The sequence below is a fragment of the Oncorhynchus mykiss genome, chromosome 7 (genome assembly GCF_057628025.1).
Source record: "Oncorhynchus mykiss isolate SJ-2025 chromosome 7, ASM5762802v1, whole genome shotgun sequence".
Classification (NCBI taxonomy): Eukaryota; Metazoa; Chordata; class Actinopteri; order Salmoniformes; family Salmonidae; genus Oncorhynchus; species Oncorhynchus mykiss.
In genome coordinates this window covers 19,859,530-19,887,267 of record NC_143028.1, presented here as the reverse complement: position 1 = coordinate 19,887,267, position 27,738 = coordinate 19,859,530, and the positions used below count along the sequence as shown (strand labels likewise).

General features: G+C 44.4%; 1 protein-coding gene across 1 annotated transcript in view; it reads left to right on the top strand.

Moving 5' to 3' along the window:
• LOC110527560 (parathyroid hormone 2 receptor-like) overlaps window positions 1–27,738 on the top strand; it is a 55,842-nt gene that overhangs the window by 4,051 nt on the left and 24,053 nt on the right. Inside the window, exons 3-9 of the mRNA XM_036983048.2 lie at window positions 8,701–8,811; window positions 10,049–10,170; window positions 10,367–10,464; window positions 12,346–12,529; window positions 21,252–21,405; window positions 21,660–21,720; window positions 22,150–22,216. Coding sequence (XP_036838943.1) covers window positions 8,701–8,811; window positions 10,049–10,170; window positions 10,367–10,464; window positions 12,346–12,529; window positions 21,252–21,405; window positions 21,660–21,720; window positions 22,150–22,216 — 797 coding nt within the window. The remainder of the gene's footprint in view (window positions 1–8,700; window positions 8,812–10,048; window positions 10,171–10,366; window positions 10,465–12,345; window positions 12,530–21,251; window positions 21,406–21,659; window positions 21,721–22,149; window positions 22,217–27,738) is intronic.

The window sequence follows — 27,738 nt, the reverse complement described above, 5'->3', positions numbered from 1 at the left end:
TAGAATGTCATTGTATGTTGTGGCGTTAAGATTTCCCTTCACTGGAACTAAAGGGCCTAGGCCGAACCATGAAAAACAGCCCAGACCATTATTCCTCCTTCACCAAACTTTACAGTTGTCACTATGGTAGGTAGCGTTCTCCTGCTAGCCGCCAGCCTCGTCCGCCAGACTGCCAGATGGTGAAGTGTGATTCTTCATTCCAGAGAACGTGTTTCAACTGCTTCAGAGTCCAATGGCGGTGAGCTTTACACCACTCCAGCTGACACTTGGCATTGCGCATGTGGGTCTTAGGCTTGTTTGCGGTTGCACGAACAGTTCTTGTGCTGACATTGCTTCCAGAGGCAGTTTGGATCTTGGTAGTGAGTTCTGCAACCGAGGACAGATTATCTTTACGTGCTTCAGCACTTGACGGTCCCGTTCTGTGAGCTTGTGTGGCCTACCACTTTGCTGCTGAGCCGTTGTTGCTCTTAGACATTTCCACTTCACAATATCAGCACTTACAGTTGACCCAGGCAGCTCTAGCAGGGCACAAATTTGACGAACTGACTTGTTGAAAAGGTGGTATCCTATATACAGTAAGGCCATTCTACTGCAAATGTTTGTCTATGGAGATTGCATGGCTGTGTGCTCGATTTTATACACCTGTCAACAATGGGTGTTGCTGAAATAGCCGAATTCACTAATTTGAAGGGGTGTCCACATACTTTTGTGTATATGTAGTATATTTCCTTAAACATCCTGTGTTGCGTGCTTATTCTTTTACCAGGTACTGCTGGAATGTTTACCAATGGCATGCATCTATTTGTGAGAAATTACACTGGTCTCTCAACATTTATAAACTATAAATAGTGCTCACTTTAGATTAGGGACTGCAAAAGGACTTTACTAATCATTAGTAAATGGTTTTGTCGTGGAAATTCTTACACAGGGACACCTCAAAGTCAATCTTAAATTAATCATTGTTTTATTGTCAGCACGCTGGAGAGGTTCCAACCAATTCAATGCACCATAGTACACATATCAATCAGCAGCTCTCCTTGGGCAGACCCAGCAGTTGTCTTTTATATGGCTATACACAGACAAGTTAAATTTGCATGATTTAGCATAATTACTTAATCATTACCATTTTGTTTCATTCATGTGACCGACCAATACCGGTTCCAAACGTGTGACAGACCAATACCCCACGAGACTTATTTCTCTCTTAGCTGAGACCTTGAAACTGAGATATCTTTAGTTTGTTCTCAAAACACGGTCTGGGCGTTCTGCCAAATTGCAGCTACTGATAGTGAGGATTTGTACAGTCAGCCACTTGCATGAACACAGAAATTGGTTCTTAGAACAGCACATGAATAAAAGACAGACATTTGTTATAGGAAAAGCACAAACATTAAAATTCCCATTACAGTTTATACATGTGAGTAATGATTAATAAATGGTGGACACACAATTTTTATAAATGCTGAATAAATGGTTTATTATGGACCCTTATAATGTTACCGAAATCACATCAATGAAACCACTTATTGGCTAAATGATATTCTGCCTTTCATAGGAGTAAAATAAATACAAATTACAAACATTATATAACCCCACTTCCCCTCAATCAGTGGTGTATTTGTCTGTTGTATTTGTTTTTTTTAGATAATTTAACCCAGATCTAAATGATAACAGATAATTCTGTTCCCCTATAAGACTGTGTTCCCTTTTCAATTTTAAATGGGGCAATCTGGGATTGGTTCATTCCATTTGAGTCTTTAAATGTAGGATATATAGCAATTACAGTGCCTTGCGAAAGTATTCGGCCCCCTTGAACTTTGCGACCTTTTGCCACAAATCAGGCTTCAAACATAAAGATATAAAACTGTATTTTTTTGTGAAGAATCAACAACAAGTGGGACACAATCATGAAGTGGAACGACATTTATTGGATATTTCAAACTTTTTTAACAAATCAAAAACTGAAAAATTTGGCGTGCAAAATTATTCAGCCCCTTTACTTTCAGTGCAGCAAACTCTCTCCAGAAGTTCAGTGAGGATCTCTGAATGATCCAATGTTGACCTAAATGACTAATGATGATAAATACAATCCACCTGCGTGTAATCAAGTCTCCGTATAAATGTACCTGCACTGTGATAGTCTCAGAGGTCCGTTAAAAGCGCAGAGAGCATCATGAAGAACAAGGAACACACCAGGCAGGTCCGAGATACTGTTGTGAAGAAGTTTAAAGCCGGATTTGGATACAAAAATATTTCCCAAGCTTTAAACATCCCAAGGAGCACTGTGCAAGCGATCATATTGAAATGGAAGGAGTATCAGACCACTGCAAATCTACCAAGACCTGGACTTCCCTCTAAACTTTCAGCTCATACAAGGAGAAGACTGATCAGAGATGCAGCCAAGAGGCCCGTGATCACTCTGGATGAACTGCAGAGATCTACAGCTGAGGTGGGAGACTCTGTCCATAGGACAACAATCAGAGGCCACCTGGGAGACACACCAAACATGTGGAAGAAGGTGCTCTGGTCAGATGAAACCAAAATTGAACTTTTTGGCAACAATGCAAAACGTTATGTTTGGCGTAAAAGCAACACAGCTGAACACACCATCCCCACTGTCAAACATGGTGTTGGCAGCATCATGGTTTGGGCCTGCTTTTCTTCAGCAGGGACAGGGAAGATGGTTAAAATTGATGGGAAGATGGATGGAGCCAAATACAGGACCATTCTGGAAGAAAACCTGATGGAGTCTGCAAAAGACCTGAGACTGGGACGGAGATTTGTCTTCCAACAAGACAATGATCCAAAACATAAAGCAAAATCTACAATGGAATGGTTCAAAAATAAACATATCCAGGTGTTAGAATGGCCAAGTCAAAGTCCAGACCTGAATCCAATCGAGAATCTGTGGAAAGAACTGAAAACTGCTGTTCACAAATGCTCTCTATCCAACCTCACTGATCTCGAGCTGTTTTGCAAGGAGGAATAGGAAAAAATGTCAGTCTCTCGATGTGCAAAACTGATAGAGACATACCCCAAGCGACTTACAGCTGTAATCACAGCAAAAGGTGGCGCTACAAATTATTAACTTAAGGGGGCTGAATAATTTTGCACGCCCAATTTTTCATTTTTTGATTTGTTAAAAAAGTTTGAAATATCCAATAAATGTCGTTCCACTTCATTATTGTGTCCCACTTGTTGATTCTTCACAAAGAAATACAGTTTTATATCTTTATGTTTGAAGCCTGAAATGTGGCAAAAGGTCGCAAAGTTCAAGGGGGCCGAATACTTTCGCAAGGCACTGTATATAGCTTTGTTGTTTTGATTCCGAGATTGTTCCTTTAAAGGCAATGGCCCAATTCTAATCATTACTGCCCGGTGATCTCTCGTTCAACCATCAATACGGGCTAAGATCACTCACGCACCTGATCTCAGTTGCATCCATCATTAGCCATCCTATTACCTCTCCCTCTGTGTTATCAAAGGTCGGAGTTCACTTCAAGCCTGCTAATTGAGCAGCCTAAGGATGGCTGTATCTACAGTATTTGAGAATCATTCTGTACACCTGAAATAAAGTATTTCCTCATTTACCAGGACAAATATACAGTGGCAATTTTCCCGACACATTTTATGTACTGAAAACCCATGAGTAAAAACATGTTTTTTTGTTTATAATTTATTTAGTCCATTAATTAGAAACTTGGTTTAATACAGTAGGCCGATGGACATTTTCAAGAGGAAAATCAGATATTGAAGTTGAATTCACCGATTTTGAGCGCATCATGCCAAAATTTCATAAAGCAGATGTCTCAACTGTTGACTCATTTATACTCGCTTGTGTGTCCTATTCGGTCTGAAGGCCTTGTCTGACACACGTGCTAGCCTATTGGCCACGTTATGACTGACTTGTGATCACTGTCCTTGCTAGTTTGATTGTATTGACATTCCCAGCCTTAGTTAGTCATCTGTTTTTGTCCAGAATATTGGGTCATTGAAACTGAAACATCCCAAATGGGGGGAGGAAACAAACAATGTACCAGGCCATCTGTGATTTACAACCAGGTACATTTATTTGTGGTTCCAAAAATATTGCTATTTGTAAATTATATTAATCATGCATTGAACTGCGTCCATTTATTCTGCCAACAATGCCTTACCTTCTACTTCATGGAATTTTGAGTCAAATAGAACCTATTTTTAAAACTTCATGAAATTGGTTTTGAAGTATAAACTGGGAATTTGATCTTTTTGACTGATATTATCATTGTCGGTTTCATGTCTTCAAAGTAGTTTAAAAAAATGTCAGTTCCACCTTTAAGGTATTTCACAGTGTCTGCACATGGGACCCACCTGGCAAGTGGTCCCAAACCCCAATATGGCACATTTCCTGTCTGTCAGTTTAAATCAATACAACGTGCTTTGATGTCTCAAATGATAATGGGACTCAACCCAGCTATAATCAGATCCAATTTGGCTCTGAGATAATGAAGTATGACATCATACGCATAGGAAGGCTACTGCAGCTGAGACACTGAAATATATAAATATCTACTATTTAGACCTGGATTGCAATTAGGGTTGGAAACTTTCCGGTAAATTTCCGGGGGGTTTCTGGAAATTTGCCATGGGAAGTTAAGCCCGGGAATTTGGGGAATTTTGCTTAAATTCATCAAAAAAGTTAGCTTATAACAATGAACCTTTTTTGTGGGAAGCACATAAGGCAATTCTAGGTCGTGTGGCATATGTTGGTTAAACTATCCCCAATTCAATGGAATTACAACCCTTTGCATGCACAGTGCATTCTTCCATCACATGTACAGCTGATTCTCAAGATCTTGCACAAGTATGAGATGCTATTGAGCCCACACTACTACACTGTCTGAGCCAAGGACTACATGCTTTCTGGTAAGTTTTGATTACAATACTGGGTGGGGTGAATATATTTTATATGACATTATTTTTTTGTTAACTATTAAATTGTAGCCTACAACAAGGTGTGTTTAAATATTTTTTTAACTTGTAAACAATTTCTGCTAGTTAGTTTTTGCTACCATGTGGGGTTTAGGTTGCTTGAGCCTGTTAACTGAGGAGTGTTAATTCACCTGTTTCCATACATGTTTCATTTTAAAACATTTGTCTTAAAAGGAGTTGTTTAATCTAACTGCTTAACTATTTATCTGTACATGGAATTGTATTTGTTTTGTTTTTTTACACTTTTTTTTCCTAATCTTTACAGGAAAATGCCACGGGCACTATCTGATGTGTGGACACATTTCACTGCCGCTAATGTAGAAGGAAAAGCTGTGTACATTTGCAAATACTGTGCCAAATCATATGTGAAGAATACAACAAAGATGCAGAATCATCTGGGCAAGTGCATAAAGTTCCCTCAGCGCTCACAACAAGCATCCTCTGACAAAAGTCCCTCTACTTCTATTCGAGTTGAAAATGATGAATTAGACCTTATCAATAGCAACAGTTCATGGTCCTCCTGGAATCTGAAGTGTTTTTTTTTTTTGACTCAATAGAGGAACGTAGTCAGAGAAATGCTGATGAATGTCTTGCTTGAGCTGTGTATGAAAGTGGTTCACCTCTGATGCTCACAGGCAGTATGTATTGGAAGAGATTTCTGAATGTTCTTCACCCAGCATACACCCCTCCAACCAGACATGTTTTGTCTACTCATTTTCTGTATGCATAGTTCAAGTGAAGGTCAAGCAAATCATACAGAAAGCAGACTGTATTGCAATCATCTCTGATGGGTGGTCGAATGGTCATGGGAAAGGAATAAATAACTACATCATCTCCTCCCCTCAACCAGTATTCTACAAGAGCACAGACACCAGGGACAACAGACACACCCATCTGTACATTGTAGATTAGCTGAAGGAAGTCATCAATGACCTTGGACCACAGAAGGTATTTGCACTGGTGACAGACAATGCTGTGAACATGAAGGCTGCTTGGTCTAAAGTGGAGTCTTAACCTCACATCACACCCATTGGCTGTGCTGCTCATGCAGTGAATCTGCTCCTCAAGGATATCATGGCACTGAAAACAATGTATACACTTTACAAGAGAGCCAAGGAAATGGTATGTGAAAGGTCATCAAGTTATAGCAGCAATCTACCTCACCAAGCAAAGTGAGAAGAATAAGAGCACCACATTGAAGCTGCTCAGCAACACCCATTGGGGTGGTGTTGTCATCATGTTTGACAGTCTCCTGGAGAGGAAGGAGTCTCTCCAAGAAATGGCCATATCACAGTCTGCCGATATGGACAGCCCCATCAAGAGGATCCTCCAGGATGATCTATTTTTGGAGAGAGTGGTAAGCAGCCTGAAACTCCTGAAACCTACAGCAGTAGCCATTGCACGGATTGAGGGAGACAAAGCGATCCTGTCTGATGTTCAGACTCTGCTTGTAGATGTAAGAATAAATTCGTACTGCCCTGCCCACTTCACTGTTGCTCCAAGAAGAGGAAACTGCAGTTCTGAAATGCATCACAAAGCATGAAGACTTCTGCCTGAAGCCCATACACGCCACAGCATACATGTTGGACCCCAAGTATGCTGGCAAGAGCATCCTGTCTGGTCCAGAGATCAACAAGGCCTATGGTGTCATCACTACTGTGTCTCGCCACCTTAGCCTGGATGGGGGCAAGGTTCTTGGCAGTCTGGCGAAGTACACTTCCAAACAAGGGCTTTGGGATGAAGATGCAATATGGTAGTCGTGCCAACATATCTCATCAGCCACCTGGTAGAAGAGACTTTGTGGATCTGAGGCTCTGTCACCTGTTGCCTCCATCATCCTCCATCATCCTCCAAATCCCACCAACATCAGCCGCCTCAGAGTGCAACTGGTCCTTGTTTGGGAACGCACCCACCAAAGCACGCAAGAAGCTGACCAATACAAGGGTTGAGAAATTGGTGGCCATCCTGGCAAATTTGAGGCTTTTTGAGCCTGACGACGAGCTATCCTCAACAAGGTTGGAAAGTGACCGTGAAGATGAGGTGGACATTGAGGTCCGGGGAGAAGACATGGAAGCATGAGAGGAAGACAACCAAAGCTTTAGTTTCTAGACTATCATTTTACAGATGTATATTGAAAATGTTTTTGGGAGATGCAGTGGCTCATTGGGGATCATTCAGTATTCCCTTTCTTTTGCTGTTCAGTGAAATCATCCCATGTGAAGAGGCAACTCATTTAATTAAAGTTCAATTCGTAACTAAATTGTTTTTATTTCTATTTGAAGGATTTAATCATTTGCAAATGTCTACTTATGACAAGGTAAAGGGTTTATGTTCCTGTCTCCATATATGGTAAATATATCCAATGCAAAAAACATCTACATTTAAATGATATTGATATTAATTCCCATATATTCCCGTTAATTCCCACTGAAAGGTTCCACATCTGAACATTCTCGAAAATGTGCAACCATAATTGCAATCATAAGATATATTAATTTATTTAAATCTATTTACTTCTTATTTTTTCTCCGTCTTAGGTCTTTATTACTTAGTCTCAGCTTGCATCGCAAATGGCACTAAAGGTAGTGCACTATAAAGGGAATAGGGTGCCATTTGTGACGCACTCCCACCCTAGTCACTTGTTTCACTGAACCTTCAGGAGGGCTAGCTGACAAAAGACGACAACCTATTACTCCTAGTGCTCTCCCACTAGCCTACTCATCTGGTGGACAGATGGTGTGTGTGTGTGTATATATAGCTGTAATGACTATGAGCAATGTTTTTGCACTTGTCGCTAATGAGTGACTCATAAGCTTGGTCTTTCCATCTCACACTCTCATCATGGAATATAGATTCATATTAGAAATGTGTTTAATCAAGGGAGCGGAGGTTTAAATATACATAGTGGGAGAAAGAGTTTTTGTCCATGGAAGCGATATGTAGTAAATTGATCCGTCTTCAGCTTGTTTCATTGATGATGTGGACTGAGTGCACACTGCTGGATATTTGCCCTTTCTTAAATTGAGTGGATCAATGCCCAGTGTCTGCAAGATCACCAGCACTTACCATTGACAGGCACAAAAGCAACAAGTCAATGAAACCTTTTAATGATAATGCCTTGAGTTCAATAGCAATGATTTCTTTTAAGTTCAGATTTATCCTAAGGGAGTGGCCATGATATTTGGCCTGGGAGCCTCCGTTCCTTTGATGACGATACCCTCTAACAATGTCCAAATAATGTCACTTATGAAAGTAAAAGCCTAAAATATCTACATCACATATATTGATGTTTGTAATTGTGAAGATTTTAGGTTTTATAAAAACCTTGTTTTTTTTCTGTTAACTTCCAAGTCCAGACAAGTGCTTACTGATTACTCATTGGACCATATATGAATGTTCTGGGAGCCTAAACCTACAGTTTAAATAAGTCCATATATCACAGGCAATTAAGTCACTAAGTTGAGAGCCAGTGAGAAGGTCTGTGAGAGGGGTTTGTTCATGCAGGAACAGTCATGTACAGTATAGGTTTTTACATAAGAGTGTAAAATAACAGGAAGGATAAACCAATATCATAATATGCCTTCCAGATATCGATATCAAACACAAATAAACCAATATCACAATATGAATTGCTCATATCGGTATCAAGTGAAATCTATATCATATTTAATTCAGTATTGGTGCCCACCACTTATATTACCTAACTCCCCTTTCCCATTATGTATCCAGATGACCTTTGTGCCCCTGGCTGGGATGGTCTGATCTGTTGGCCTCAGGGATCCCCCGGAGCGCTAACCAAGGTCCCCTGCCCCAGCTACGTCTACGACTTCAACCATCAAGGTATTGGGGTACAGATAGGCTATACTCATGGGGCCATATTTATTAAGTGTTTGCACTGGGTGCAAAGTTTGCACTTTTTTGGGGGGGGGGGGGGGGAATGTACACTGAGTATATAAAACATTAAGAACACCCGCTCTTTCCATGACACTACCAGGTGAATCCAGGTGAAAGCTTTGATCCCTTCTTTATGTAACTTGTTAAATCCACTTCAATCAGTGTAGATGAGGAGGGAGGAGACAGGTTAAATAAAGATTTAAGCCTTGGGACAATTGAGACCTGGATTGTGCATGTGTGCCATTTGAGAGGGTGAAATGGGCAAGATAAAAAAAAATGTAATTGCCTTTGAATGGGGTATGGTAGCAGTTGCCAGGCGCACCAGTTTGTGTCAAGAACTGCGACGCTGCTGGGTTGTTCAAGCTCAACAGTTTCCCCGTGTGTATCAAGAATGGGCCACCACTCAAAGGACATCCAGCCAACTTGACACAACTTTGGCAAGCTTGGAGTCAACATGGACCAGTTTCCTTGGGGAACACTTTCGACCTCTTGTAGAGTCCATGCCCCAACGAATTAAGGCTGTTCTGAGGGAAAGGGAGGGGGGGGGGGGGGGGGGGTTGAAAAAGTATAATTTTGGTATCCAAAAGCTTTTCACCAAAACAGAGACGGAGTGACCCACTTTGTTGTTGTTTGAAATGAGGATTCTAGCTTCAATGTTTTACTTCTGAGCTGGTGCAACCCCTTAGTAAATCTGGCCCATGGTAACAATTGAATATATTGAATACCTTTTTAACTGCAGTACCATTGTGTTAAAATCCTGTGTGTTGCATTTTGTGGTCATTATATGGAGACAAGCAAATGTACATGTAATGGATTTGACGTGTTGAATGGTTTGATGAGCATGAAAACGATGTAAACCATATCCCGTGGCCGTCTCAGTCACCAGACTTCAACCCAAATGAACACTTATGGGAGATTCTGGAGCGGTGCCAGAGGCCACGTTTTCTACCACCATCAACAAAACACAATTATAGAATTTCTCATTGAAGAATGGTGTCGCATCCCTCATATAGAGTTCCAGTCACTTGCAGAATCTACTCCAAGGTGCATTGAAGCTGTTGGTGTTTCCTTTGTTTTGGCAGTTAACTGTATGCTGCAATGTTAATGACCAAGACCGTGTGTGTGTGTGTGTGTGTGTGTGTGTGTGTGTGGTGTCTGTGCCTGTGTCTGTGTGTATGTCCAGGTCATGCATACAGGAAGTGTGATGTCAACGGTTCCTGGGTTTCTGTGGAGGGGTTGAACCGAACATGGTCCAATTATTCCGACTGCTTAAAATTCCTTTTACCTGGTCAAGAGGAGGAAAAGGTAATCCCAATCACCACTTCAGTCACACCTAAGTCTCCAATTAACATGGTTGTGTTTGCAGACTTGACTCATGACAATGCTTGAGTTGCTCTGACTCATGCTAACAGCGGAGCTACACTGGGGCGTCGGGAGCACAGGCAGCTAGCATAGAAGCTAAACAGTGAAGCAGGCCTATAACATATCCATTTCTCTCTAGCAGGACTTCTTTGACCGGCTGTACGTCATGTACACCATTGGATATGCACTGTCCTTCATCTCTCTTCTAGGGGCCATTGTCATCATAGGCTACTTCAGGTAAGACAGCCTTGTGTCCCAACGATCGGTCCTTTCTCCAGAAGTGTGCAGTTGTGCGCTCCTTCCCACAAATATAGTTTGCGTTATACCAGTCATTTCCTTTTGGTCTATGAAAGGAAGTGAACAAGTGCAGACCTTGGGAGTAAGGACATATATTGGGACGCAGATGTATGCCACTCGGTCTTTGCTCATCCATATATTTCTATGTGCTGCTCTATCCACCTGTGTAAATGGCACCGAGGTCATACAGCACTAGGCCTCAGCTGTTCATCACCATTTTCCAAAAACAGTCACGCATGTAAATGAGAAGTAAAAATAAATATCCTGGCCATCCTCTTGACTCATCTCCGAATTCTCAACGAGATTTCAATCTTTATTCACCCGCTCAACAAAAAAAAAACTGCCATAGGTTTGTTGAATTCCCAATGTGTTATCACTCTGCTTTCAACCATCTAAAACCACAACTAAATTCCAATGGAAAAACAATGTTAGATTTGTAGTTGTCACCTGAATGTGTTATCACTGCGCTTTTCGACCATTTTAAAGCACAACAAAGTTCAAACGGGAACACAATGTCAGATATTTTCGTATTTGTACAACAACTTAATGTGTTGTCACTGTGCTTCATCTAATAGCACAACCAAATGACCTCGATAACAGTTGAGATTACAATAAAAGTACATGTGCAAGCAAGTGGTCAATGCTGATCAAGATTCTGCACAGATTATTATAGCAATTGTAAAGATCTCCACAGACCTGCAACCTTTGCATGCTATTTTGACCATGAACACTTTCTTAGGCTAACCTCAACATGTTACTCATTTTAAGTTTGAATAAACACTGCTACATTAGTTTGTAAGATAGCCTTAACTCTAGGCTATTTACTAAAATTACAAAAGTATTATTGAATTGTGTTTGTTTGACAACACAGCTAAATATCCATGTTTTAAAAGGATATCTAATGTTTGGATAGTTTCATCTGAGCCACTGGCTTAATCTTGTTCTTTAACTTTTAATGTTGGTTGAGTTGGAGTCCTGAATCCAACATATCACTTGTTAACTTTTCAAAAAAGTTAACGGGCTATTTACTGTATTGCAAAAACTGAATTGTGCCACTGACTTAGTCTGGCCTTAATTCTAGTCTACAAATGAATCATTGACATGACATGGATTCATGTTTCCAAATCAAAGGTAAAGAATAGGACTGTCATGATTCCCTAATAACAGAGTAAAAAATCCCTTTGTACAATTTAAAGAATAGAATCTAAATCAAATTCAACTTTTATTTCATGTGCATTTAAAGTTTAATTAGACTAGATTTAGTTGGTTGAGTTGGAGAAGTGAATCCAACATATCAATGCTTTTCATTATGAGTTGTCAGTATTATGAATGCAGTTAGAGAAAGAGGTATTACTCTCAATCTTTCCTCAGTATTTCAACACAGATGTCGTTGAAGAAACCACCGTACACTGTAAAACAAACTCAAATGATCTGCGGGAAGCTGATTTGCGGTGAACCATTGTGATTTAAAAAACGTGGAATTTAGGGTATTTTACTCAATTCAGGTTATTGTCTTCAATGCAGTTAGGTTTTATAATGTATGTGTATTAACTGTACATTTCCACATTTCTTTCAACACAAACTAGGTTTGAATTTCGAAACAAACATGTCGATGTTTGGAATTTCTCTCTAGGTTTCTACTTAGTTTTTCTTAGCCATTGTCCTTTTGCTACTGCTTTGCTTTCTCTTTGGTGTTCCAGGCTGGGTAAAGCACGATGTGACAACTGCTGATGTGAAAGGGTTTTATAAAATACATTTCATTGGTCGAATATAGTGATTGTTGAGCCTTGAGTGTTTTACACCTGTCTGCCTGCCATGCAGACGCCTCCACTGCACTAGGAATTACATCCACATGCACCTGTTCGTGTCCTTCATGCTGCGTGCCATCAGCATCTTTGTCAAAGACAAGGTGGTCCACACCAACGGAGGTCTGCAGGAGTTTGACACAGCGCTCATGGACAACTACAAGACCATCTCTGCTATGCCCCTTGACAACTCCCAGTTTGTGAGTACTGTAATGTTCTTCCCTTCGACTTCAAGGTCAGTTTGTTTGTTGTATTTAGTGCATGCACTTAAAGGCTTGCGCTCAAGTGTCATCGCATAAATAACAGCACAACATAGCGGGGTTGATGAATAAACAATGAATAAAATCGAAAATCAAAGTCAAATGATATTGGTCGCATTCACATATTTAGCAGATGTTATTGTGGGTTTAGCGAAATGCTTGAGTTTACATGTGTGTGTATTGTCAGGTATTACTACACTGTAGCAACAGTGTAGTAATACCTGACAATACACACACATGTAAAAGAACGGAATTAAGGAATATAGAAATATTAGGGTGGTCAATATTGGAGTCCGGAGTATAAATATACAGTGCTTTCGGAAAGTATTCAGACCCCTTGACCCTTGGAGTCCCACAGATATGGAATCATGTAGTAACCAAAAAAGTGTTAACCTCTCTGCGCACGGAACCCGGTAGCGGGCTGAAATTCGACAACATACGGTGATCGCTACATAAATAGTCATATTAAACATTAATGAAAATACAAGTGTCTCACATGTTTCGAAAGCCTAGAATCTTGCTAATCCAACTGCGTTGTCAGATTTAAAAAAGGATTTACTGCGAAAGAACACGATGCGATTATCTGAGGATAGAGCCCCATAAAAAACAACTATTTCAACCAGCACAGGCGTAACAAACTCACAAAATCACAAACTGCAATAAAATAAATAGTTTACCTTTGACGATCTTCCTCTGTTTGCAATCCCAATGCTCATTGTTACACAATGAATGGTTTTTGGTTTGATAAAATCCATTTTTATAGCCTAACACAAAACATTTTGTGAACCGCTTGTGTCGTGAATTCCGTCTCATTACATTTTCGACGACACATTCAAGGTAAATACTCACACAGAACGTGACTTTTCCAGTCATGTTTGGTTTCATTGCAATCAACTGGTTTGTTTGTAACACAACCAAACCTGATGGGTCATTTTGCGGGACGTATTGACTGAAAGAAACCGATTTGAAGACAACAAGTAATGACATCATTGTGCACCAATGATTTGCCCGCTGTTTCGTTGATTGACTGTATTTTAACCCAATGACCACTGATCGTCTTGAAATGTAGCTGGGTAGATAGCCAATGAGCTGAGGTAAACGGCAATATGTAATGTTTATGTGTTGGAAGACCAACCCATGTAGTAAACTCCGGCGTAAAGAGGTTCATTCGCCATTGACGATTCATACCGGAAGGAGCAACGCATGTTGCGCACAGCATTGTTTTGGTAAAGCGCATATTCAGCTGTTTATATATCAATCCGTATGGCGACTAAGTCAGGAAAAGCTAAATCTAAGTCTAGATATACAGATGTACACACAATTTTAAAAGAAATTGATCGAGGACGATTCATTTAGCGATTCCCAAATGGAGGAATATTGTTTTGAACGGAGAGGACATTGTTTTGGACTGGTAAGTTCTTCTCATGCTAATGCCGTTGTTTGAAATTAATAATATAAAATATTATTTGTGAAATGAAATAGCCTATTTGAGGCTGTTGAGGGGAGGGCAGGCCCACAACAATGGCCAAAGTGAAATGGAGACAGTATATACAGCTGGTCTGTTGTAATATAATACAGTAGACAGTAGATCTAGCAGGTCTATAATAATATATTCAACCTTATGTTCCCTGTACTCTCTATATATATCTGTTTATTATACCTGTTGATACAGGGCTCATATGTGAAAATATTCTAGCTGAACATTTTCTTTCACAGTGACACTGACTCCGAATGGGAGCCCCCAGTGCCAAGGTGTCCATCCCCCACTGAAGCTGGTTCATCCAGCTCCTGCCACAAGTGGTGTTCATCTGCTCAAATGTATTTCTGCAGGCATGGATGTGCTACGGCACCTGGCATCAGCAGCATAATATTGTGTAGAGGACTGAGGGTCTTCCAAATATTGAAAGTGTTATTTTGTAAATGTGTATTTTTTAAATGTTTTTTCAAAAAAAAAAAATTGGGGGGGGGGGGGGGGTGTTAGAATGCCATTTTGGTATTTTGTATATAGTTATTCCCTTCAAAATGTATAACTTCACCAATTTGGCCATTTGGGTACATTTGGGCTACTTGTGTGGGGCACCTGGGTGACTTCATGATAAATGTCATGTAGCACACTCATTTTGGAAGTTATCATTCTGAAACTTTGCACAAGTACTGTTGCCCTCATATATATTTCACTGAAATTGTCCCCATCAGCCTATCTGAATGTTTGTTTTATCTTGTTCATTTTAAAGAGGATGATACAAAAATAAAAAGAAAAAACATGTTTTTTTTCATTGTATTATCTAAACCAGATCTATTGTGTTATATTCTCCTACATTCAATTCACATTTACACAAACTTCAGAGTGTTTTCTTTCAAATGGTACCAAGAATATGCATATCCTTGGTTCTGTGCCTGAGCTCCAGGCAGATAGATTTTGGTATGTCTTCAGGCAGAAATTGAAAAAAATCGGGGGGTAGTAGCTCAGAGGTTAAACAAATCATTTTTAGATTCTTCAAAGTAGCCACCCTTTGCCTTGTTAACAGCTTTGCACACTCTTGGCATTCTCTCTCAACCAGCTTCTCTTGGAAGGCTTTTTCAACCGCAGACCACGTGTTATCCACGCCAGCCCAAGGCCTCCACATCATGCGGGATCATCTGAGACCAGCCACCCAGACAGCTGATGTAACTGTGTGTTTGTACAACCAAAGAATTTCTGCGCAAACGGTCAGAAACCATCTCAGAGAAGCTCATCTGCGTGCTCGTCGTCCTCACCAAGGTCTTGACCTTACTGCAGTTTGGCGTCATAACCAACTTCAGTGGGCAAATGCTCACCTTCGATGGACACTGGCACACCTGTTTCAACTGTACCGAGCAGATGGCTTCGTGTGGGCGAGCGGTTTGCTCATGTCAACGTTGTGAACAGAGTGCTCCATGGTGGCGGTGGGGTTATGGTATGGACACGCACAAGCTACAGATAACGAACCCGATTTCATTTTATAGATAGCAATTTCAATGCACAGAGATGTCGTGACGAGATACTAAGGTCCATTGTCATGCCATTCATCCGCCGCCATCACCTCATGTTTCAGCATTGTAATTAGAGGTCGACCGATTATGATTTTTCAACACCGATACCGATTATTGGAGGACAAAAAAAGCCGATACCGATTAATCGGCCGATTTTTAGATTGTATATATTTTTGTAATAATGACAATTGCACCAATACTGAATGAACAATGAACACTTTTATTTTAACTTAATATAATACATATGGGCTTTTGGATGGGTGTTCTTAAGGTGATTCCACAGGTTGGTGGTATTTTTTGATTTAGCCGTTGCTGACCCCATGCTTACATCTTTATCACAAATAAGACGCCTTGCTTTTCCTGGTGCCAATTCCACACTGGTGCTCTGCTTTTCTCTGCCATCTGTAAAACACACACACACAGCTCTGAAGTGACAATGATACTGAAGAGTCTGCTTAGGAGACAAATACTCTCAACTGTTTGAATAAAAATAGAGTTTAAGTTACCTGTAACTAATTTCTATATTCAGGAAATCCTATTTTAATAATGGACATGGTAAGAATTGACTACCAAAGTGCGAGTCATAATTCCCATGACACCTTCTAGCAAAATCTGAAAAGCGGTTCCTTCATTCATTTATTCCATAAGATATTTTTAGATTCACTTAAAATAAGGTCTGTGTATCGTGTAGACTTACACTACCTTGCCAATTTTATAACTGTGTAGATATCCATAGGATCAATATTGGCTAAATATAAGCGAAGATTTAAAAAAGATTTTAAAAATTGTAGAGTTGATTTATGAAAATATTTTTGACAAATGTTACCTTATCCTAGTGAGATTTACATGGGTATCAAAACGCCGAGGCGGTTTAAGCCTGAACGAAACACAGACCTGATTTGAAGTAGATCAAGACATTCTCTATGGAAGACATGAACGGTAAAATAACGAAGGAACCCCTTTCAAGTTCAGCCGCAAGTTATTACAGGAATTATAACGTGTCGACTATTTCTCTCTAAACCATATACCTTTGACTATTACGAGCCTGCTGCTGCCTACCACCCCTCAGTCAGACTGCTCTATCAAATATCAAATCATAGACTTAACTATAATAAACACACAGCAATACGAGGTCAAATCCGGAAACTATCACCTCAAACAAATTCTTATTTACAATGACAGTCTACTCCGGCCAAACCCAGACGACGCTGGGCCAATTTTTGCGCCACCCTTTGGAACTCCCAAATACGTCTGAATGTGATATAGCCTGGATTCGAACCAGGTACTATAGTGACATGTCTTACACTGAGATGCAGTGCCTTAGACCGCTGCGCCACTCAGGAGCCCACAAAATACACATGAAGTGGGTAAAAGAGTTTGTAAACATTGTGACCAGTGTTCAATTTCTATGTACTATACATAGGGCATCAGCCTCTAAGGTGCAGGGTTGAGTAACCGGGTTCTTCAGCCTCCTGAACTGTCTGTCTGCGTGAGTGGACCATTTCAGATTGTTAGTGATGTGTATGGCGAGGAACCTTATCCACTGCGTCCCAGTGGATGGCGGTGTGCTCCCTTTGCTGTCTCCTGAAGTCCACAATCAGCTCCTTCATTTTGTTGACGTTGATGGAGAGGTTATTTTCCAGGCACCACTCCGCCAGGGTCCTCACTGTCTCATAGGTGTTGGTAATCAGGCCTACCATTGTTGTCGTCAGCAAACTTGATGATTACGTTGGAGATGTGCGTGGCCACGCAGTCATGGGTGAGCAGGGACTACAGGAAGGGGTTGAGCACACACCCTTGTGGAGCCCCTGTGTATAAGGCTCAACGTAGTGGAGGTGTTGTTGCCTAACGTCAGGACGTCTAGGATCCAATTACACAGGGTTCAGACCCAGGGCCCCAATCTTAATGATTAGCTTGGAGGGTACTATGGTGTTGAATGCTGAGCTGTAGTCAATGAACAGTATTCTTACATAGGTATTCCTCTTGTCCAGATGGCATAGGGCAGTGTGCAGACGATTGCGTCATCCATGGATCTATTGGGGCGGTATGCAAATTGCGGTGGGTCTAGGGTGTCTGTTAAGTTATAGGTGATATGTGTTCCTTAACTAGACTGCACTTCATAATGGCAGGTGTGAGTGCCTCAGGGCGATAGTCACTTGTGTTGTTTCCCGCCATTTGTTCATTTTGGTACTCTGGTTATCAGCTGTAGTCAAACATGGTCTGGAAAGACCATTCTCTTCAGTGTGCAGTGAATTCATCCTAGCGAATGTATACTAGATATATGACATCCTGGTGTTTACAGCATACATTTTTAGAAGTGTCACATGCTGTAAATCTTTGTTTTTGCATACCCAGTCAGAGTACTACTTAGAACGCAGGTAGGGGTATTCAGACAGGCCTAGAGAGCTTTCCTGTATTTTTCTCTTTATTTAGACAGTTCAGAATGTAGATCTACTGTGGATGTATAGTTTGTGGAGGGAGGAAAGTGGCTGGGGTGGGGATTCAAACCCATGTCACTCCTATGCCATCATGGTCGATTGCAGCACTACCGCTGCCACACGTAACCAACGTCTTTGATAATGTTGATGACCTTGCAACGGCATTGAGGGAGGTGCAGTTGCCATACCAGGCTGTGATACAGCCTGACAGGATGCTCTCGATTGTGCATCTGTAAAAGTTTTGTCAGGGTTTTTGGTGAACTTAACTTTCCACCTTCTCCACTGCTGTCCCTTCGATGTGGATGGGGGGTGCTCCCTCTGCTATTTCCTGAAGTCCACGATCATCTCCTTTGTTATGTTGAGTGAGCGGTTATTTTCCTAGCACCACACTCCAAGGGCCCTCACCTCCTCCCTATAGGCTGTCTTGTTGTTATTGGTAATCAAGCCCACTACTGTTGTGTTGTCTGCAAACTTGATGATTGAGTTAGAAGCATGCATGGCCACACAGTTGTGGGTGAACAGGGAGAACAGGAGGGGGCTAAGCTCGCACCCTTGTGGGGCCCCAGTGTTGAGGGTCAGCGAAGTGTAGATGTTGTTTCCTACCTTCCACCTGGGGACGGCCCGTCAGAAAGTCCAGGACCCAATTACACAGGGTGGGGTTGAGACCCAGGGCCTCCAGCTTGATGATGAGCTTGGAGGGTCCTGTGATGTTGAAAGCTGAGCTGTAGTCAATGAACAGCATTCTTACATACTGTAGGTATTCCTCTTGTCCAGGTGGGATAGGGCAGTGTGATGGCGATTGCATCGTCTGTGGACTTGTTGTGGCGGTATGCAAACTGAAGTGGGTCTACGGTGGCCGGTAAGGTGAAGGTGATATAATCCTTGACTAGTCTCTCAAAGCACTTCATGATGACAGAGGTGACTGCTACGGAGTGGTTGTAATTTAGTTCAGTTATCTTTGCCTTCTTGGGTACAGGAACAATGGTGGCCATCTTGAAGCATGTGGGGACAGCAGACTGGGATAGGGAGTGATTGAATATGTCCGTAAACACACCAGCCAGCATGCTCTGAGGACGCGGCTAGGGATGCCGTCTGGGCCAGCAGCCTTGTGAGGGTTAACACATTTAAATGTTTTACTCACGTCGGTCATGGAGAAGGAGAGAGGGGGGGTACTGTTTTATCCTCAAAGTGGGCAAAGAAGGTGTTTAGTTTGTCTGGAAGCTTAACGTCCGTGACATGGCTAGTTTTCTTTTGGTAGTCTGTTATTTCCTGTAGACCCTGCCACATACGGCTCGTGTCTGAGCCACTGAATTTCGGCCCCACTTTGTCCCTGAACCGGCATTTTGATTGCCTTGCGGAGGGGATAACTACACTGTTTATATTCAGCCATATTCCCAGACCTCTTTCCATGGTTAAATGCAGTGGTTCGCGCTTTCAGATTTGCGCGAATGCTGCCACCCATCCACGGTTTCTGGTTAGGGTAGGTTTTAATAGTCACAGTGGATACATCTCCAATGCACTTCTTTAAACTCACTCACTGAGTCAGCGTATAGATCGATGTTATCTGAGACTGACCGGAACATATCCCAGTCCACGTGATCAAAACAATCTTGAAAGTTGAATTCCGATTGGTCAGACCAGCGTTGAATGGTTCTAGTCACTGGTACATCCTGTTTGAGTTTCTGCCTATAAGACGGTAGGAGCAAGATGGCGTCGTGGTTGGATTTGCCAAAGGAAGTGCGGGGGAGGGCTTTGTATGCATCTCGGAAGTTAGAGTAGCAGTGACCGAGTGTATTACACCCGCGCGTAGTGAAGTCAATATGCTGATAGAATTTAGGTTGCCTTGTTCTCAAATTTGCTTTGTTAATATCCCCAGCTACAGTAAATGCAGCCTCAGGATATATAGTTTCCAGTTTACATAGAGTCCAGTGAAGTTCCTTGAGGGCAGTCTTGGTGTCTGCTTGAGGGGGAATGTACACCACTGTGAGGATAACTGACCAGAATTCTCTTGGGAGATAATATGGCCGGCACTTGATTGTAAGGAATTCTAGGTCGGGTGAGCAGAAGGACTTCCTGTATGTTCTGGTTACACGAGTCATTAATCATGAAGCATACACCCCCGCCCTTCCTCTTCTCTATCGGCGCGATGCATGGAGAAGCCCGGTGGCTGAACCGATTCCAACAACATATCCTGAGAGAGCCATGTTTCCATGAAACAGAGGATGTTACAATCTCTGATGTCTCTCTGGAAGACAACCCTTGCTCGAATTTCATCTACCTTGTTGCCTAGAGACTGGACATTGGCGAGTAGTATACTTGGGAGCAGTGGGCGATGTGCAGGTCTACGGAGCCTGACCAGGAGGCCGCTCAGTCTGCCCCTTCTGTGGTGCCGTTGTTTTGGCTCGGCTTCTGGGATTAGATCCATTGTCCTGAGTGTTGGTCCAGAGGATCCGCTTCGGGAAAGTTGTATTCCTGGTCATAATGTTGGTAAGTTGACATCGCTTTTATATCCAATAGTTCTTCCCGGCTGTATGTAATAAGACTTAAGATTTCCTGGGGTAACAGTGTAAGAAATAATACATTAAAAAAAACTAAATAGGACTCGAAGCGAGGCGACCATCTCTGTCAGCGCCATCTTGTTGTTCCAGTTTTTCCTCTGTCAGGATATCCCCAGGCAGGCGGCAATTTCCTCTACACAAATATCTCCATCACGACAGACAAACATCAGGGAAAGAGAATAACATTCAAAGGTTTTTATTTTCCCAGAACTACATTTTTATTACTAGAAAAACATACTATGTAGTTAACTATCTAGTTTGCATTTCTAGAAAAAAAAGACTATTCCCTCAGCAGGTAAATCATGACAAACGGAACGATTTGTGCATAGATAAAAAAAAAAAAAGAAACTGCTGTTTGCACCAACACTGCTGATATCCCTACTATGACTAATACTTCAATCTTTTTTGTGGTCACAAAGCATTCTGTGTGGTTCAGCTCGTGGGACTAACAATCACTTTTTTTCATTTGTGCTTTATCGACAGATAGATTAGAGTGGGAGATACGTGAGGAGGAGACAGTGAGAAGGGGGCTTGCAGGGATTGAACCCTGTCGCTGGCAGGGAGCTGCATATGTGTATGGCGCTGAAAGTGTTACCACTGGACCACAGATCTTTGCACTACAGGATATTTTTAACAATCTGTTTATTTTACCAGGTTGGATGCAAGATCACTGTGTTGCTCTTCATTTACTTCCTGGCAACCAACTACTACTGGATCCTGGTAGAGGGGCTGTACCTCCACAGCCTCATCTTCATGGCCTTCTACTCGGACACCAAATACCTGTGGGGCTTTACCCTGATTGGATGGGGTGAGCTGCTCTGCCGTCTTAGAAATGCATGCAGTCACCCAATCACAACAGCGCTCATGTTGTTGACGGCCACTATAGCTGTTATTCAAAATAGGAAAAGCGCTCCGACATATGAGTTTGCTTGTTGCAGGTGTGTGGGGATCATTTTTTATCTTAAAAGAAGACACAAAAATCTCACTGCTCTTGCCGGTATCAATTTAATGTATTCAGAGTACTGAAGATCTTAAGGCAATCATTGTCCTCTCTAATTACAGGTGTCCCTGCTCTCTTTGTCGCCGCCTGGGCTGTTGTCCGGGCAACGCTGGCAGACGCACGGTGGGTGAGAGTGACCCGCCGCCCCCATCCTTCACCTACCATATCCGTGTAACACATACACCTCCAGCAACACACTTTAAGTGGAGGAGCCCATGGCAGCATGCAGGAGCCTGCTGAGATGAACTCTGTGCATCAGCTGTCTAGGCTCCCCGCAATCATCTGGCTTGGAAACAGGATCTCCCGAGGTGTTGCAGAACTCTTGTTCTCATTCAGTCAGCGGCCTACTTGCCTTATTGTTGCAGCTGCACACCTTTGCCTCTTCTCACAGCCGCTGTGTGTGCGGAGAGCCTTGAGTCTGGCAAGAGAGACTACACTTTTGTTGCACCTCGACATGCACTGTTTTGAGAGCAGTAAGGAAATCCTGCAGTACAAATGTACTCTAATCTCTCTCTCTTTCTCTTTCCTTCTCCCCCCCCCCCCCCCCCCCAGATGCTGGGAGTTAAGTGCTGGTAACATTAAATGGATATATCAAGTTCCCATCCTTACAGCCATTGGTGTAAGTGGCTTCAATTGCGGTATAATGCCTCTCCCCAATTCATCAATCATTGCCAATGATGCGAGAATCCGGTCGTTTGCATGCATTACAAGAAGGTTACATTGCTGACTCCTATCTTGGTTTTAAAAAAGTGTTTTATTCTTAGTACAGCTGAATTCATGTTCAAGTGTTAGCAACTTTGGTCAAGCTTATAGCTTCGGTTGCTCTGCACAACTCCACAACTGGAATTTCTGGGTGAAGTTCTTATTTCGGGAGATAAAATAAAGAAATTAAATAAAAGAGAAATAAGAGAGAAGTTGGAAGCCAGGTGCCAAGAAATGCTGACATACAAAAAATAAGTGCTGGTCCTCACAAAGATCTGGTGGCTTTTTATCATGCATAAACTACTTGCTGTAGCTCTCAGACAAACTATGTTTATGTATAATACTCTTGAAGAACTCAAATCCGAAGAGAGGATTTAATCTTCTTTTCTCTTGGCCAGAAGCTTTCAATCTGCCCCTTGGAAGAGTGGAGTGACACCTTGCTCTCTGGTGTATACCTGTCCCTGCTCCCTAGTGGCTTAGTGACTCCCTGGTGTACAGTATACCTGTCCCTGCTCCCTAGTGGCTCCCTGGTGTACAGCATACCTGCCCCTGCTCCCTAGTGACTCTCTGGTGTACAGTATACCTGTCCCTGCTCCCTAGTGGCTCCCTGGTGTACAGTATACCTGTCCCTGCTCCCTAGTGGCTCCCTGGTGTACAGTATACCTGTCCCTGCTCCCTAGTGGCTCCCTGGTGTACATCATACCTGTCCCTGCTCCCTACTGGCTCCCTGGTGTACAGTATACCTGTCCCTGCTCCCTAGTGACTCCCTGGTGTACAGTATACCTGTCCCTGCTCCCTAGTGGCTCCTTGGTGTACATCATACCTGTCCCTGCTCCCTAGTGGCTCCCTGGTGTACAGTATACCTGTCCCTGCTCCCTAGTGGCTCCCTGGTGTACAGTATACCTGTCCCTGGTGTACAGCATACCTGTCCCTGCTCCCTAGTGACTCCCTGGTGTACAGTATACCTGTCCCTGCTCCCTAGTGGCTCCCTGGTGTACAGTATACCTGTCCCTGCTCCCTAGTGGCCTAGTGGCTCCCTGGTGTACAGTATACCTGTCCCTGCTCCCTAGTGGCTTAGTGACTCCCTGGTGTACATCATACCTGTCCCTGCTCCCTAGTGACTCACTGGTGTACAGTATACCTGTCCCTGCTCCCTAGTGGCTCCCTGGTGTACAGCATACCTGTCCCTGCTCCCTAGTGGCTCCCTGGTGTACAGTATACCTGTCCCTGGTGTACAGCATACCTGTCCCTGCTCCCTAGTGACTCCCTGGTGTACAGTATACCTGTCCCTGCTCCCTAGTGGCTCCCTTGTGTACAGTATACCTGTCCCTGCTCTCTAGTGGCTCCCTGGTATACAGTATACCTGTCCCTGCTCCCTAGTGGCTCCCTGGTGTACAGTATACCTGTCCCTGCTCCTTAGTGGCTCCCTGGTGTACAGTATACATGTCCCTGCTCCCTGGTGGATCCCTGGTGTACAGTAGACCTGTCCCTGCTCTCTAGTGGCTCCCTGGTGTACAGTATACCTGTCCCTGCTCCCTAATGGCTCCCTGGTGTACAGTATACCTGTCCCTGCTCCCTAGTGGCTCCCTGGTGTACATCATACCTGTCCCTGCTCCCTACTGGCTCCCTGGTGTACAGTATACCTGTCCCTGCTCCCTAGTGACTCCCTGGTGTACAGTATACCTGTCCCTGCTCCCTAGTGGCTCCTTGGTGTACATCATACCTGTCCCTGCTCCCTAGTGGCTCCCTGGTGTACAGTATACCTGTCCCTGCTCCCTAGTGGCTCCCTGGTGTACAGTATACCTGTCCCTGGTGTACAGCATACCTGTCACTGCTCCCTAGTGACTCCCTGGTGTACAGTATACCTGTCCCTGCTCCCTAGTGGCTCCCTGGTGTACAGTATACCTGTCCCTGCTCCCTAGTGGCTTAGTGACTCCCTGGTGTACATCATACCTGTCCCTGCTCCCTAGTGACTCACTGGTGTACAGTATACCTGTCCCTGCTCCCTAGTGGCTCCCTGGTGTACATCATACCTGTCCCTGCTCCCTAGTGACTCCCTGGTGTACAGTATACCTGTCCCTGCTCCCTAGTGGCTCCTTGGTGTACATCATACCTGTCCCTGCTCCCTAGTGGCTCCCTGATGTACAGTATACCTGTCCCTGCTCCCTACTGGCTCCCTGGTGTACAGTAGACCTGTCCCTGCTCCCTAGTGGCTCCCTGGTGTACAGCATACCTGTCCCTGCTCCCTAGTGGCTCCCTGGTGTACAGTATACCTGTCCCTGGTGTACAGCATACCTGTCCCTGCTCCCTAGTGACTCCCTGGTGTACAGTATACCTGTCCCTGCTCCCTAGTGGCTCCCTTGTGTACAGTATACCTGTCCCTGCTCTCTAGTGGCTCCCTGGTATACAGTATACCTGTCCCTGCTCCCTAGTGGCTCCCTGGTGTACAGTATACCTGTCCCTGCTCCTTAGTGTCCCCCTGGTGTACAGTATACATGTCCCTGCTCCCTGGTGGCTCCCTGGTGTACAGTATACCTGTCCCTGCTCCCTAGTGGCTTCCTGGTGTACATCATACCTGTCCCTGCTCCCTAGTGGCTCCCTGGTGTACAGTATACCTGTCCCTGCTCCCTAGTGGCTCCCTGGTGTACATCATACCTGTCCCTGCTCCCTAGTGGCTCCCTGGTGTAGAGTATACCTGTCCCTGCTCCCTAGTGGCTCCCTGGTGTACAGCATACCCGTCCCTGCTCCCTAGTGGCTCCCTGGTGTACAGTATACCTGTCCCTGGTGTACAGCATACCTGTACCTGCCCCCTTGTGACTCCCTGGTGTACAGTATACCTGTCCCTGCTCCCTAGTGGCCTAGTGGCTCCCTGGTGTACAGTATACCTGTCCCTGCTCCCTAGTGGCTTAGTGACTCCCTGGTGTACATCATACCTGTCCCTGCTCCCTAGTGACTCCCTGGTGTACAGTATACCTGTCCCTGCTCCCTAGTGGCTCCCTGGTGTACAGTATACCTGTCCCTGCTCCCTAGTGGCCTAGTGGCTCACTGGTGTACAGTATACCTGTCCCTGCTCCCTAGTGGCTTAGTGACTCCCTGGTGTACATCATACCTGTCCCTGCTCCCTAGTGACTCACTGGTGTACAGTATACCTGTCCCTGCTCCCTAGTGGCTCCCTGGTGTACATCATACCTGTCCCTGCTCCCTAGTGGCTCCCTGGTGTACAGTATACCTGTCCCTGCTCCCTAGTGGTTCCCTGGTATACAGCATACCTGCCCCTGCTCCCTAGTGACTCCCTGGTGTACAGTATACCTGTCCCTGCTCCCTAGTGGCTCCCTGGTGTACAGTATACCTGTCCCTGCTCCCTATTGGCTCCCTGGTGTACAGCATACCTGTCCCTGCTCCCTAGTGGCTCCCTGGTGTACAGTATACCTGTCCCTGGTGTACAGCATACCTGTCCCTGCTCCCTAGTGACTCCCTGGTGTACAGTATACCTGTCCCTGCTCTCTAGTGGCTCCCTGGTATACAGTATACCTGTCCCTGCTCCCTAGTGGCTCCCTGGTGTACAGTATACCTGTCCCTGCTCTCTAGTGGCTCCCTGGTATACAGTATACCTGTCCCTGCTCCCTGGTGGATCCCTGGTGTACAGTAGACCTGTCCCTGCTCTCTAGTGGCTCCCTGGTGTACAGTATACCTGTCCCTGCTCCCTAATGGCTCCCTGGTGTACAGTATACCTGTCCCTGCTCCCTAGTGGCTCCCTGGTGTACATCATACCTGTCCCTGCTCCCTTCTGGCTCCCTGGTGTACAGTATACCTGTCCCTGCTCCCTAGTGACTCCCTGGTGTACAGTATACCTGTCCCTGCTCCCTAGTGGCTCCTTGGTGTACATCATACCTGTCCCTGCTCCCTAGTGGCTCCCTGGTGTACAGTATACCTGTCCCTGCTCCCTAGTGGCTCCCTGGTGTACAGTATACCTGTCCCTGGTGTACAGCATACCTGTCACTGCTCCCTAGTGACTCCCTGGTGTACAGTATACCTGTCCCTGCTCCCTAGTGGCTCCCTGGTGTACAGTATACCTGTCCCTGCTCCCTAGTGGCTTAGTGACTCCCTGGTGTACATCATACCTGTCCCTGCTCCCTAGTGACTCACTGGTGTACAGTATACCTGTCCCTGCTCCCTAGTGGCTCCCTGGTGTACATCATACCTGTCCCTGCTCCCTAGTGACTCCCTGGTGTACAGTATACCTGTCCCTGCTCCCTAGTGGCTCCTTGGTGTACATCATACCTGTCCCTGCTCCCTAGTGGCTCCCTGATGTACAGTATACCTGTCCCTGCTCCCTACTGGCTCCCTGGTGTACAGTAGACCTGTCCCTGCTCCCTAGTGGCTCCCTGGTGTACAGCATACCTGTCCCTGCTCCCTAGTGGCTCCCTGGTGTACAGTATACCTGTCCCTGGTGTACAGCATACCTGTCCCTGCTCCCTAGTGACTCCCTGGTGTACAGTATACCTGTCCCTGCTCCCTAGTGGCTCCCTTGTGTACAGTATACCTGTCCCTGCTCTCTAGTGGCTCCCTGGTATACAGTATACCTGTCCCTGCTCCCTAGTGGCTCCCTGGTGTACAGTATACCTGTCCCTGCTCCTTAGTGGCTCCCTGGTGTACAGTATACATGTCCCTGCTCCCTGGTGGCTCCCTGGTGTACAGTATACCTGTCCCTGCTCCCTAGTGGCTTCCTGGTGTACATCATACCTGTCCCTGCTCCCTAGTGGCTCCCTGGTGTACAGTATACCTGTCCCTGCTCCCTAGTGGCTCCCTGGTGTACATCATACCTGTCCCTGCTCCCTAGTGGCTCCCTGGTGTAGAGTATACCTGTCCCTGCTCCCTAGTGGCTCCCTGGTGTACAGTATACCTGTCCCTGCTCCCTAGTGGCCTAGTGGCTCCCTGGTGTACAGTATACCTGTCCCTGCTCCCTAGTGGCTTAGTGACTCCCTGGTGTACATCATACCTGTCCCTGCTCCCTAGTGACTCCCTGGTGTACAGTATACCTGTCCCTGCTCCCTAGTGGCTCCCTGGTGTACAGTATACCTGTCCCTGCTCCCTAGTGGCCTAGTGGCTCACTGGTGTACAGTATACCTGTCCCTGCTCCCTAGTGGCTTAGTGACTCCCTGGTGTACATCATACCTGTCCCTGCTCCCTAGTGACTCACTGGTGTACAGTATACCTGTCCCTGCTCCCTAGTGGCTCCCTGGTGTACATCATACCTGTCCCTGCTCCCTAGTGGCTCCCTGGTGTACAGTATACCTGTCCCTGCTCCCTAGTGGTTCCCTGGTATACAGCATACCTGCCCCTGCTCCCTAGTGACTCCCTGGTGTACAGTATACCTGTCCCTGCTCCCTAGTGGCTCCCTGGTGTACAGTATACCTGTCCCTGCTCCCTAGTGGCTCC